Source organism: Cyrtonyx montezumae, unplaced genomic scaffold (genome assembly GCF_038088225.1).
Source record: "Cyrtonyx montezumae isolate F1298 unplaced genomic scaffold, pur_monq_1.0 scaffold_58, whole genome shotgun sequence".
NCBI lineage: Eukaryota > Metazoa > Chordata > Aves > Galliformes > Odontophoridae > Cyrtonyx > Cyrtonyx montezumae.
Genome location: NW_027072065.1, coordinates 370,936 through 383,956, shown reverse-complemented (window position 1 = coordinate 383,956; position 13,021 = coordinate 370,936). Strand labels below are relative to the sequence as shown.

The window sequence follows — 13,021 nt, the reverse complement described above, 5'->3', positions numbered from 1 at the left end:
GTACACATGTGCTTGGCAGCAGCAGGCTCCCACGCCTCACTGACCCCACCACCCATCCCCGTTCCTACCCCCAACCCCATGACGTCTCCATTTCCACCCCCATCCCGTCCCCATCCCCAATCCCCAGCCCATCTCATCCCCATTCCAGTCCTTTCAACTTCCCCAGTGGCAGGGAGGGAAACTGAGGCACCTAGAGGGAGAGCTCAGTGGTCACCGAAGCAGGAGCAGGGCCGTGCTGCCCAGCAATGGGTGCTGCCTGCTTTAGGGTCCTGCAGCTGAAGGTGGGTGCCCAGATGGAAAAATCTGTGAAGCTGTGATTGCAGATGCCAAAGTCCAGCCTTGTTCTACCCACGAGTTCAGACAATACCACCAGCACCGGGATGGGAGGCGTGGCAGCCCTGCTCTGCTGATCTGGGTGTGAGGGAGCATCCTCGGTGTGCTCATGGGGGGGCTGAGCAGAGCTGCCCCACTGGGTGCCGGGGTGTGTGGGAGGAGCAGGGCGGCACACAGCAGCCATGAAGGCACCCCAACACGGGGCTGGAGCAGCACTGCTCCCTTCTGCCCAACACGTGCCCAGGATGAGAGTTTTCCTTCTCTTTCATTTTTTCAGTAGCAGCTGAGGGAGCAGCACTGTGCCCGGCGCTGACTGTGGTGCAGAGGGAGGTTGGGATAAAGCTGGCAGGGCTGCGGCAGCGGGAGCAGAGCTGTGTCATTGTGCCCTGGCTCTGAAGCCTGGGAGCTGCCGGGCAGGCAGATTTGCTTTTGCACCTGCAAAGCCGCTTCGTGCTCTGCCGGCTGCAGCTGCACCCGGGCACACAGGGACTGCAGGGAGCAAACTGAGCTCTGCTATGGCCCTCAGGCAGCAGCTCCTGGGGCTCCTTGGGGTGCTGAGCGGGGGCTGCAGCCCCTCCTGCCCCAGCTGTGCCCCCCACACAGGGGTGAGCAGTGTGCAGAGGTGATGAGGATGGAGTCGCTCCGTGGTGCACACTTCCCAGCAGCTTGGAATGTCCCTTGATGTCGAAATCTCCCTCGTCACCCTCGGGCTGCCCCAGGAAGGGTCACCTCTGCGTCCCCAGGCTCAGCAGAGCGCAGGAGATTGAGATGTGCTGGGAAGCAAAGTGCAGCCCTTTGCTCCCTGTGCCCACCGGAGCCACCAGCCCAGTCCTGCTGCTGCCAGCACCGGGCAGAGGGACGGAGCTGCCCAGCACAGCACGGCACTGCCCTCGAAGGGACCCCCCAGCAGCCCCCGGCTGCAGAGCCGCGCCGGGTTCTGATCTTCTATTTGTCTGACTTCATCTCCACACCTTCGGATCTCATCATTCTTCACTCTGCAGAGTTAAAGGGCTTTAAGTAGCCGACATTTTTCTCCCCGGAAGGTGCTCGCACACGGCCACCGAGGCACATCTCGGGCTGCTTTTCGACGAGCTAAACAGACTGAGCTGCGGGTCTCCGTAACACCCGGCCTCGGGAGGGGCCAATGCGAGGCGCTCCGCAGGGCTTTCTCCAGCTGGTGCACTGAGAGGTGAACTGTCACCCCGTGATGTGCCAGCGATAAATGAAATGGGCTGTATAAAAATAAATCCTCGCGTTGTCCTCGCTCGGGAGAGCTTTGTGAGCACGCGCTGCTGCGGGACGGGACGCTCCTGTGCTGTGAGCCCACCCCGCACAGAGCCCTCCCTCACCTGCAGCTGAGCAGGTAGAAAACACCTTTAGCTGCAGAAGTTGCTGCTGCAGCTGTTTGCTCCGGGTGTAATGGTGCCTGACTGTGCTTACAGGCAGGGAGTTATGATGGCCGGGAACGTAAGCGCTTTGGGGAGCTGAGATAAGCAGAGATGCTCTGAGCCACGGGCTTAAATCCAGGGGTTATTGACAGGGATGTGTCAGTGAGCAAGAACTGGTCCAGCAGCCCTCGCTAATGCCTCCGTATCGACAAGGCAATTGTCGTGATGAAGTGGGGCTCTCAGTCTGTTTTAATCACAGGAGAAGCCTGCCCGGCCCTGGGCTGCACGAGGTGGGGGGGAAGGGAGCGCGCACCTCGGGGGGATGGGGACGCTCAACCCCTGCGTCCCTGTGGCTCTGAGGTCAGCACACGAGCACGAGCACGCCGCAGAACAGACGGGTGCGGGAGGGACCTGAACTGCCGATGGGAGGGGAGAAACCCCCACTCTGCGCTGAGGATGCGGCCCCCGGGAAGGCACTGCCCCGGCACCAGGAGGACGTAGGGCAGAGCTGCTGGGCGGGGGGGGTGGGGGGTTGAGGAAGGGGCCCTCTGAAGGACGATGGCTCTGAAGGACGCCAGCCAAGGTCGCAGCAGCAGTCACTGAAGCTCGGCTGCTCTCTGCTGCTGCACCCCAAGGCGCCTGAGCTCCGGGGGGGGGAGGGGGGGGCAGCCAGGTGGGGCTGGGGATAAAGCAGGAATGGGAGGAAAGAGCGGAGGCTGATGCAGACCCACGAGACCCACCTCCAAACCCCACACTGCCCCACATCACAACGCTCTCCTGGTCCCGTATCCCATGGGATCTGGGGCACCTCTAAAGATGGGGAAGCTTGAACCAAAGTTGCAGAAGCTTCGGTTTGGTGGAGCAAAGAGGATAAAGGGACAGCCAGCTCCATGCAGGCTGAGAGGTCAGTGCTGCAGGCACCGTCAGCTTAACTCGCAGCCTGGATTCTCCAAGCACGAATCAGGACAATTAGAGCCAAGCAAAATGATCTGGGACCGCGCAGAGGGGCCTTAGCCTGGGGAGACGCAGGAGAGGGCACCGCAGCCCACAAAGAGCTGCAAATAACTCACGCGGCCTCATTACCCGGTTTCAGCTTCGCGCTGCCCCCAGGGAAGCCCCACCTGAATCTGTGCTGAGCCCCACGGCGGCGGCAGCCGAACCCCCGGGGCAGCCCGGCCCCGCAGAGGGACGGGAGTGGGCTTCCCTCTAGCGACCGCCCGCGGGAGAGCTCAGCGGGGAGGGATGGGGACGGGGACGGGACGGGGACGGGAGGAGTGGGGCGGGCACAGGAATGGGGCAGCGCGTTCTTTGCCCCGCGCGATGGAAGAAACCGCACAGCGCTTTCCAGGCACCGGCCACACGCGCATCTTCAACCCGAGCAAACGCGCGCCGGATCGCACCTCGGGGCCGTCGGTTCCCCGTGCGGGAGCTGCGCTGCGGGGGCCGCCCCAGCACTGCCGGGACGGGAGCGGCTGTCCCACCCCGGTACCGCGTGGCCGTTGTTCTGCAGCGAGCGAAGCGAGGGATGTGCTGGGACAAAGCTGCAGGGAGCACGCCAGGTGGTGAAGGAAAGGTCCTCCCCGCCCTGGACACGTCCTGGGAGCAGTCCTGATGAGGCAGCACTACAGGGACTCATCCTGGATGCTGGAGCAGTACTCGACGTAGCTGAACGCCTTGATGGGGAACGTCACCCTGCTCCATTTCTTGTATTTCCTCCTCTCATCTGGGGTCACCACCACGAAGTTTTTGATGCTGAGGATGGGTAACTTCACGTTCTGGTAGATCATCTCTATTCCCCACTTCTGCATGGACAGGGAGGGGACGGTCACACACGTGGTGACAGAACCCTGGGCTGCAGGACCCTGCGCCGGCCCGTGCCTGGAAGCTGGGGGCAGCTCCTTGCTCCCGGCACCTCCCCCTTAGCAGCTGCCCAGGCAGTGTTGCACATGTGCAGCACCCACAAAGTGCCAAAGGGAAACGCAGCTCCTGCTTCCTGCTGCAGGGGCTGAGGGACACAGCCCAGGACTCACCTGCCCGCACTCACTGCACGCAATGCAGCACCCGGGCTCCCAGTCCCTGAAAGTCCTCTCGAAGTGTAATTTCTCAGATGAAAGCGTATAATAAATCCTGTAAACAAAAGTCACCCTCAAGGAGGTGGCCCTGGGGCCACAACTCAGCTCTCCCGCAGTCCCACACTGCCCCTGTGACCTCCCTGGCCTCCCTCCTGCCCTGGACTCTGCCCATCCCCTCCCACCTGAAGCTGGGGTTGATGTTCACGTGGTGCATGGCCTCCACCGTGCGGATGTCGCTGCCGCGGCACACGGCCACACCGCAGTTGACACAGTGGAAGTAAACGTCATCCGGGTCGTGCAGCTGCCGCCCCTCGCTGCTCCTGGCTTCCTTCAGCTGCCAGCTGAGAACAGCACTTCGCTGCAACTCCATGATCTGCAAGGAGGGCAGAAGGAGGGAGGATGGGGACAGTGAGGATGACGCAGATTGCAGCCCTCCCTGCGCTCACCTTCAGGTGGTACTCCCGCTCGGGCATGGCCTGCACCGCTCTGATGGCCCTCTCCATGAGCTCCACCAGGTTCTCGTTGAGCTGCTCCCGGAGCACCTCTTGGCTGTTGGCTTTGGCGAGCACAGAGTACACACTGTTCTGGGCACGGGCACGGCCCCGGGCCTGCAGCAGAGAGAACAACCTCTGCACCTCCATGGGCAATGCTGTGCCAGGGCCGGGCTCAGCCCCAGGGAGCTGTCAGCAGGCACCAGGGGTGTGGGGGGGGGCCCAGGTGCCACCCAGGTGCCTCGGTGCAGGGGGAATCCTGGGTGCTACCTGCACCATGGCAATCTCGCTGGTCATCAGCCCGTAGCGCACCACGATGTTGCACTCGGGGATGTCCAGGCCCTCCTCAGCCACGCTGGTGGAAAAGAGCAGGTTGAGCTCTCCATTGCGGAACTGCGTGATCACATCCTGCTGCTCGTTCTGGGGAAGCATGGGGGAACACTTCAGGGGCACCCCAGGAATGAGGGCGGCTCTGAGCCCCCAACAGCACACACAGCACCCACAGAGCGTGCAGAGAGGGGTCGTGCCGGATCCCCACCCAGTTCCACCCCATCATCAGCGCTGCCCTGGAGCACACTGGGGCCGTGCCCACCCCAGGCCCCCCACCTGTGTCATGCCCTTGGTCTGGTTGCTGTATCGGGCACCGGTGAGGGCAGCTGCCCTGATGTGCTGCCCGCGCAGCGCGGCCGTGCCCTGCAGCCAGCTGAGCAGGCTGTGTGCGCTCTGACGGGTCTTGGTGAAGACGATGCCACGGGACGAGCCCAGGGGCTGGAAGTGCTCCTGCAGGATCTCCTCCAGTTTGCTCAGCCGAGGGTTCTCGTAGCGTTGGTCTCTGGCCACCATCAGCAGTGCGGCCCGGTTCTCTGCACAGAGCAGAGGGTGTGAGGGCTGCGCCCCAAAAGCACCGCCCTGCTGCTCCCCTCCACCACGGCTTTACCCTCAAAGACGGTGGCCAGGAAGCGCTCGGTGGGGTCCTTCGTGTCCCTCTCCCCAGCGTAGAACTGCTGCAGGCACTGGAAGGCGTCCGTCGTGCGCACGGCGTCGTTGATCAGCAGCGCGTCGTTGTATTTGCGGAGGTGCAGCGCGCACACCCGCGTCTTGCGACAAAACATCTCCGCCGCTGCAAAGGAACACGGACAGAGGGGTCACGTCCCACCCCGCCAGCCTGACCCCCCCAGAGCCACCACCTCCTCACCTCTGTTCTCCAGCTCCACGATGCGCTGCTCGTACCCCTGCGTGCCGAAGTCCCGCGGCAGCCCGGGCACCTCCATGTGTTCCTGGATCTGCGCCATGATCTCCTTCAGCCGCTGGCCAAAGGGGTCCTGGGGGCAGAGGGGGCTCAGGACCCATGGGATGGGGGATATTGCTCTGGTTGGCCGCCAAGCAGCCAGAGAGGGACCCCCGGCTCAGCAGCAAACGGGAGCTTTGGGGTCAGAGGGAGCAGCACTGCGGGCTCCACCGCCTCTCACCTGCGCTCTCTCCTGGCTCAGGTCGTACCGCCTCCTGGGCTGGGGCACATGGCTCTGCAGGTGCTGTGCGTGCTCCTGGGCTGACGTGATCACCTCGGTGTCCAAGTTGGCACAGATCTGAAACGGGAGAGCCCAGCAGCATGCAGCGCACAGCACCTCACCCCGCAGGGCGCAGCACCCGCCCCATTCGGAGCCCCAGGAGCGGGGGGGAGCAGCACCCACCTCCAGGATGTGCTCCACGGCGCCTTCCAACGAGGTTTGCCCCCCGGTGCCGAGGGATGCGGTCAGGCCCAGGATCTGCGGCAGGTCCCGCTGCCCGCTGAGCTTCTTCTTCAGGTAACTCAGCATGATTTTGTTGTAGACAGCTTCCTTGTGAGTGTGGTGGCACTCGTCGATCACCAGCAGGGAGAAATCTGCGCGGATGAAGCAGGGCAGCGGGGTGAGCCGCTCATCCCGGGGCAGCGCGCGGCGCGGCCGTGGGGTGCCGCTCCCACCCGTCAGCTCCACGCGCTCCTCCTCCTCCTCGCTGAGCAGCGCGTTCTGCAGGATCTGCGCCGTGCAGATGACCACGTCGCTGCCCTTCGCCAGCGGCCCGAAGAAGCACTTGTGGCTGCTGTCCCCGCTCACCGCCGTCACTTTGAAGGCGTCGCTCAGGACGTGGAACTCCTTCTCCAGGTGCTGCTGTACCAGGTGCACCTGGGGGGCGCCCACGCGCTCGTTAGTCGCGGCCGTGGCCCCGCCGTCCCCGTGGGTGCGGGGTCCCCGCGCACCTTGTTGACCAGCACCGCTGCCCGGCCGCCCCGCCGCCCCTCCAGGTGCCGCCTGCAGACGTGCACGGCCGCGCGGGTTTTGCCGGCGCCCGTGGGCAGCCACACGATGCTGTTGCGGCCGCGCAGGGCCGGGCCCACGGCCTCGAGCTGATACCCGCGGAGCTCCATCGCCGCGGATCCGCCCGGGGAACGGAGCACGGGAGGGACGGAGGAAGGACGGGAAGGGGAAGCGGGGCCGCCCGCGGGGCCGAGCTGCGCTGGGAGGGGAACCAGGACCGCCCCCCCCCCGCCGCGAGCCCCGGACCTGAACCGAAACCGAAAGCGGGCGGAGCTCCGCGGCGGCACTGCGCTGCGAGGGCGGTCCCTCGCGCCCCACATCAGCGCCGTGCACCCCAACCCGCGCCCACCCCGGCACACCCTGCCCCCACCCCACACACAGGCACTGAGTTCAGGGCCCCCCCACCCTGGTTGTGCTGCGGGGTCTCGGGCACGGGGACAGCCGGCTCTGCACAAGTACATTTATTTAAAAAATAAAAATAATTAAAAAAAAAAAACAACGAAACAAAACCAACCCAAAACCGTCGCGTGGAATGGGCGGACGGGAACAGTGGGACACGGTCTGGTCCCACTCCAGCGAGGCCAGAGAGCCTGCAGAGCAGCACCAGAGCTCACACAGCGAGGACAGCACGGGGGGGGGGGGCAGCAGGCGGCCGAGTGCGGGAGGGGGGAGGAGGACACAGTAATGCTACGTGGGACGCACCCCAGCACAGCTCCCAGGGAGGCACAGGGACACACGGGCACAATAAGGGACACACACAACAGTCAGCCCCAACCCCGGGGGCTGCAGACAGCAAGGGGAAGAGGGGGGGGGGTGGCCCCCACCCACGGCAAGGAGCTGGAAGAGCCCCCACCGCTCCCTGCAGGAATGCAAGCAGTGGGGGGGAGCGGGTGGCCGTGCTCCTGCAGGAGGGGAGAGCTGAGAGGCAGCGGGAAGAGGGACGGCCCCCAGCCCAGGGCACCGCGCAGCACCTCCTGGGGGGGCAGGGGAGTGCCCCACAGTACATTCAAGAAGAGGGGCAGGCTCTGCCTGCGCGTGGACGGGAGCAGGGGCTGAGGTCCGTGCAGAACACCAAAGCACTTGTGTGCCCCTGCCCTGGCACCGAGCGGGGGCAGAAGGCACAACCCTGGGGGGAGAGGCAGCCCCGCTCCAGCCCCCCCTCTCCCACAACCCCCAAGAGAGGGACTGGCAGCACCACTACTCCCAGCCCCCCCCCCCAGCAGCAGCCACTGCCCACAGAATAGGGCTGCGTCCCAGACGGCCCTTCTGGGGGCAGCAGCAGCCCTGCCCCGCCCTGCCAGCGGGAGCGGGGGGGGGTCCTGGCAGCCACAGCACATCCAGACCACCCCCTACTTGTCGATGAGCCCCCCTTCCTTCAGCTTGAAGTAGAAGAACTTCTCCAGGGTGTTGGCACACTTGCAGTAGTCGCTGTCGGGGGGGTTGTACTCGCGGCAGTTGGTGATGATGCGCTGCAGGTCGGCGATGAACAGCTTCTTGGTGACGTAGTAGCGGTTCTTCAGGCGCTCGGTCATGGTTTTCAGGTCTGGGGGTGGGAAAGAGCCGGGTCCCCATCGCACCACTGCGCCCGGCCCTGCAGGGAGGGCCCCCTCCCACCACCAGACACAGCCGGGGGGTCCCCGGATGCCGCCCCCCCACAGCCCCCAGGCACCCACCAATGGGGAAGCGGATGATTTCGTAGTAGTCCGGCGCCTCTGACTTCTTCACGGGCTCCATGAAGGGCCACGCGCTGGGGTGGGTCTGGGGGGGAGGGGCAGAGTTACTGCAGCTCCACTCCCTGCCCTGCGCCCACAGCCCAGGCCGAGCCGCGCTGGGGACAACACGGCCGCCCCCTCCCGGGGACAGCACGCACCTTGATCTGGGCCAAGAGGTTCTTCAGGGTGTTGTAGAGCTGGTCCGGGTCCTTCAGCTCCTTCCTGCAGGGCAGAGCAGAGCCCATCAGCACGAGGCTCCTGCAGCCCAGTACAGGGGTGGCTGCAGGGCTGGGGGGTGGCACCAAGCAGGAGCCCACGGCCCCACTGCACCCTGGGACCCCTCACTCACCCCTTCTCCTTCCCCAGTGGTTTCCAACCCGTTTCTCCTGGAAAAAAAAAGGGTCAGCATCACCAGAGGGCTCTGCACCCCACCGAGGGGTCTGGATGAGCCCTACCACCCCCACCCCCTGGGCAGCACAGAGAGCTCACGGATGCCAGGGACGCTCTCGATGGGGATCTGCCGCACTCCCTCCTTGAAGCAGGTCAGGCCAGGGTACACCTTGCGGATCTGCGCTTGCTTCCTCTCAATCAGCTTCTTGATGATCTGCAGAGGGAAGGTGCCATGTCAGCAGGTGCTGTGGGACATGAGGCCCCGACAGACCCAGAGCAACAGTCAGGAGCAGCCTCCCCCTCCCCACAATGGCACCGCAGTGGTCCCGCGAGCCTGGCTGCAGCGGTGAGTGAGAGATGCCTGCCAAAGGCGGGCACACCCCATGCCCTCACTTCTGGGGGGCTCAGAGGTACCTCCTTCTGCTTCTTGATGATGTGGGAGAGCTCAGTATAGGGGATGCGGGGGTTCAGCTCACATTCCATCAAGGTCGCCCCCTCATAGTCCTTGATGTAGCCCAGGTAGCGGCTCTTGGGGACCTTGATGTCCTTGGAGAAGCCCTGGGAGGGGTGGAGAGGTGGGAGGTCAGGGACAGCGGGTCAGGCTGTGGGGGAGCGGCAGGGGAAGGAGCCCACCTGCTTCTTGAAGTAGCCAATGGCGTATTCATCGGCATAGGTGAGGAAGTAGAGGATGTTGTGCTTGATGTGGTATTCCTTCAGGTGGTTCATCAGGTGCGTCCCGTAGCCCTGGGGGGGCTGCCATGAGATGGGGTCCCTGCACCCTCAAGCGGCCCCGTAAGCCCTCCCAGGGGGGCCGTGGCCTCACCTTCACTTGCTCGTTGGACGTCACAGCGCAGAAGACGATCTCAGTGAAGCCCTGGGTGGGGAACATGCGGAAGCAGATACCCCCAATCACACGGCCGTCCTTGATGAGTGCCAAGGTCTTGTGCTTCCTGCAGCCAAACCAACAGTGAGGCGGGGGGAGCCCCACGCAGCCCCCGCACCCCCCAGCACCCACGGGTCGAAGACGAGGCGGGTGATGTACTCCTTGGGCATGCGGGGCAGCTGGTGCGAGAAGACGTTCTGCAGGCCCACCAGCCACATCAGGATCTTCTTGTTGGACTTCTGTGACAGCGAGTTGCCAATGACGTGGAACTCGATGATGCCGCGGCGCTCCTCCAGCCGGGCGGTCTCGTCCCGCGCCGCGTTGGCCGACAGCAGGCTGGTCTGCATGGGGGGCAGCTGAGCCCCCCCGGCCCCAGGACCTCAGAGCCCCCGAGGTGCCAGCACCCCACGAGCCGTGCCCCACAGCGGTGCCGTCCCCACGTGCCACCCCCCTCCCCCCAGCCCGTACCTCAGGGCCCAGCATGGCAGCGGGGTCGGTGATGGTCAGCATCACCTCGTTCACCAGCTCCATGGGGATGTCGCCCATCACGCGGATCCTCTTGGCATCCTCCAGTGTCAGGCTCTCAGGCAGCTTTCGCTTCTCCCCTGGGGCAGCACGCAGCCCGTCATGGTGCTGGGCTGGAGCCCACGGCACCACGCTCGTCCCACTCCCTGCGCTGCCCTACCTGGCAGGGGCTCCGGTGTCCCGGTGTCCATGCTCGTGGCCAAGCTGCTGCTGCTGAGCTTCTTGCTGAAGAGCGGAGTGGTGGGCACTGCGACGGCGCTGACGGTGGCTGACGGAGAGCAGGCAGCCGTGAGCACGAGCAATCCCCATCCCCACTGCTGCAGCGACAGCACCAGCCCAGCCAGCACCCTGTGCTACCTGCACGCGACAGCAGCTGGGTGCCCTCCGCCGCCGGCACAGTGAAATCCGCCTCCCAGATGGGTGAGTTCTCGCCATAGATCTCCTCCTCCAGCATGGACAGGAACCTGGCGGGGAGCAGAGCGCCGAGCTGGGGGTGCACAGCCCCGTGAGGAGCGCGTGGGAAACGGCCGCGCTGATGGCGGCCCCGTGCCCGGCACACACTTGGGGAAGTGCGTGAGGATCAGCGTGCGCTTCTCCGGCACCAGCTTGTCCTTCTCCACCCGGAACTTCTCCAGCAGCTGCCGCCGGGTGACGGTGAAGATGGACTTGAGGAGGCTGCGCCCGAAGACGTGCGTGGTCTCATAGCGGGGGAGGCTGTCGCAGCTCTGCGGCACGTGGCAGTAGCACAGCCACCTGCGGGCGAGAGGGTGCACTCCTGGGCTGGGACCCCCCCCAGCAGCGGCGCTGCTGCAAAGAGACCCTCGCAGAGGCGGCCCCCCCTCACCTGGTGTAGTTGACCTTGTAGGTGGCCACGTCATCGTTCTGCGAGCGCTGCCGGAACTGCGACGGCGTCTCCAGCTTCCAGTAGTTGAGGCAGAGCAGGAACATCTTGGAGAGCTCATACATGGTCTGCCGCTCCTTGGGCGGGAGGTGACTGAATTTGTACTGCACGAAGTTCAGGACCCCCTGGGGGAGAGGAGAGGGTTGGGGGGTGCCAGGGCCGTGGGTCCCCAGCCACCATACACAGGCACCTCCACATATGGGAGGGCTGGAGAAGCAGCAGGAGCAGAGGGGCCGCCACCACCACCACCACCACCACCACCACCTGCTCTCATTTTCCACTCTCACGGACAAAGCTGAGAGCTCCAGACTGAGCTCACAACACATCGTGTGGGGTCATCCCAATGCCAGAACACCGCTGCGTTTGCTCAATTTGGGGCTCTTGGTGCAGCCCATCCCCAGCTCATGCCCCCAGCACGGCCCAGGGCGGCCTCACCTGCTCGATGTTGGGTTTCTCAAACGGGGGGCTCCCCAGGGACCCCTCCACCACCGGCTGGCTCATCTGCAGGATGCACTTCCTGAGGAGCTGCGAAGACCCCATGGGACACTGTCACCACTTCAGAGCCCACTCCTTCCCCGGACACCTCCGTTCCCAACAGATCACACACAGCTCTGAAATGGGGCTGCACAGCCACGGTGCTGCTGCTGCAGGTCAGGCAGGGGGCGAGCAGCAGGACAGACAGACGCACCTTGAACAGGTAGAAGTAGACCTGCTTGGTGTCCGTGTCCTCCTCCTTGTGCACAGACATGAAGAGGTTCTCCACGTCCACCACCATGCCCAGCAGGCGGTTGATCTCCTCCTCCGAGACGTTCTCCAGGTGGGACACGTGGTCGGCTGCAGCAGGGACAGTGCGTGGTGAGATCAGGGGTGGGCACTGCTCCCCCTGTCCTGGGGGAGCCCGCGCAGCACTGGGGGTGTGTGTGTGTGGGGGGGGGGGGTTACCCAGCGCGTGGCCGCAGCTGCGACACGGCTCGCTCAGGTTGGTCACCGGCTGCTGCAGGTCCATGCGGGGGGCAGTGGGAGGGTTGGGGTTCTTCCACCCGTTGCACTTGCAGGCATCGTTAGCCTGCGAGGATGGATGGGAGAGGACGTGGCACAGCAGCCAACTCGCGGCCGAGCAGCTTCGCCCCCCCCGCCCCCCACAAATCCTCACTGCCCATCCCACCCCAGCGCGTTCCCTGATAGCGGGCACCCCACGCACAGCATCCCGCGTCCAGCTCAGCACCTCCACTCACGCATCCCCTGCCCACGCGCGGTCCCGCGCGCCCTCCCCACCCCGCCCCCCCGCCCCCCGCACCTTGCAGGCCGAGAACACCCCGAGCTTCTCCAGCTTCTTCCCGCGGGGGAACCCGCGCACCTGCGCTTTGCGCTGGCTCGCCCGCTGCTGCTGGCTGAGCCCGGGCCGCGCCGGATCGCTGGAGCCCGCCCCGCCCGCTCCTCCCGGAGCCGCCCCCCCGCTCCCGATCCCGGCGCTCGGCGGCGCCGCCGTTCCCGGGGCCGGCGGGGGTCTCCCGGGTTGCGCGGCCTCCGGCTCCGCCATGCCGTGCCCCGACGTGCGCTCCGGGCTCACTGCGCCTGCGCGCCGGGCACGCCGGGAGCGGTAGTTCGCGGAGGGGAGGGCCGAGCCCGGTGCCCCGGAGCCCGGGATGGGAGATGCGGTCGCGGCCGAGGGCTCCGAGCACCGCGTCCCGGCACCGAGGAAGCTCGCAGTGGGCACCCCGCGGAGCCGCAGCTCCGAGGGCCCATCCCGGGTGACGGCGGTTCCGGAGCTCCGGTACCGGTTCCGCGGGAACGGATCCACGGAGCGGAGCCGCACCCCCCGTCCCGAATCCGCGGAGCGCACCGCTCCCGTCCGCCCCCGTTCGGAGCGGCACCGCCCGCAGCGCCGCGTTGGGCGGCGGATCGCCCCCGGGAATCCACGGGGGGGTGCGGGTCCCCGTCCCGGCAGCGCGGCGGACGTCCCAGCAGCCGCCCGAGGAGCCCGGGACCCCCCCCGTCTCTCTTCCCCCGGGGCGGAGCCGGGAGAGGC

The 13,021-nt window shown here is 65.8% G+C and overlaps 4 protein-coding genes across 7 annotated transcripts in view; 1 reads left to right on the top strand and 3 right to left on the bottom strand.

Annotated features, from left to right (window-relative positions):
• TUBG1 (tubulin gamma 1) overlaps window positions 1-13,021 on the top strand; it is a 195,331-nt gene that overhangs the window by 32,855 nt on the left and 149,455 nt on the right. The window lies entirely within an intron of this gene.
• RAB5C (RAB5C, member RAS oncogene family) overlaps window positions 1-13,021 on the bottom strand; it is a 77,759-nt gene that overhangs the window by 57,396 nt on the left and 7,342 nt on the right. The gene's annotated exons all lie outside the window — the stretch shown is intronic.
• On the bottom strand, window positions 3,323-6,722 carry DHX58 (DExH-box helicase 58). The gene is made up of 12 exons (XM_065749142.1): window positions 6,524-6,722; window positions 6,248-6,449; window positions 5,976-6,166; window positions 5,754-5,870; window positions 5,480-5,606; window positions 5,222-5,404; window positions 4,891-5,147; window positions 4,555-4,704; window positions 4,240-4,401; window positions 3,976-4,166; window positions 3,752-3,848; window positions 3,323-3,523 (listed from the first exon to the last, which is right to left on the bottom strand). Exons 1-12 carry the CDS (start codon window positions 6,689-6,691, stop codon window positions 3,344-3,346), a joined length of 2,025 nt encoding a protein of 674 aa, XP_065605214.1. The 5' UTR covers window positions 6,692-6,722; the 3' UTR covers window positions 3,323-3,343.
• Window positions 7,879-12,532, bottom strand: KAT2A (lysine acetyltransferase 2A). Of its 2 annotated transcripts, none has more exons than XM_065749125.1 (18): window positions 12,290-12,532; window positions 11,935-12,058; window positions 11,681-11,826; window positions 11,428-11,517; window positions 10,936-11,117; window positions 10,653-10,844; window positions 10,449-10,555; window positions 10,252-10,359; window positions 10,035-10,171; window positions 9,699-9,922; window positions 9,507-9,633; window positions 9,317-9,427; window positions 9,098-9,241; window positions 8,783-8,897; window positions 8,643-8,679; window positions 8,452-8,515; window positions 8,255-8,339; window positions 7,879-8,124 (listed from the first exon to the last, which is right to left on the bottom strand). In XM_065749125.1, exons 1-18 carry the CDS (start codon window positions 12,530-12,532, stop codon window positions 7,931-7,933), a joined length of 2,430 nt encoding a protein of 809 aa, XP_065605197.1. In that variant the 3' UTR covers window positions 7,879-7,930. The 2 variants fall into 2 exon arrangements, with proteins under 2 accessions (XP_065605197.1, XP_065605199.1); XM_065749127.1 differs by having other exon boundaries at window positions 9,699-9,907.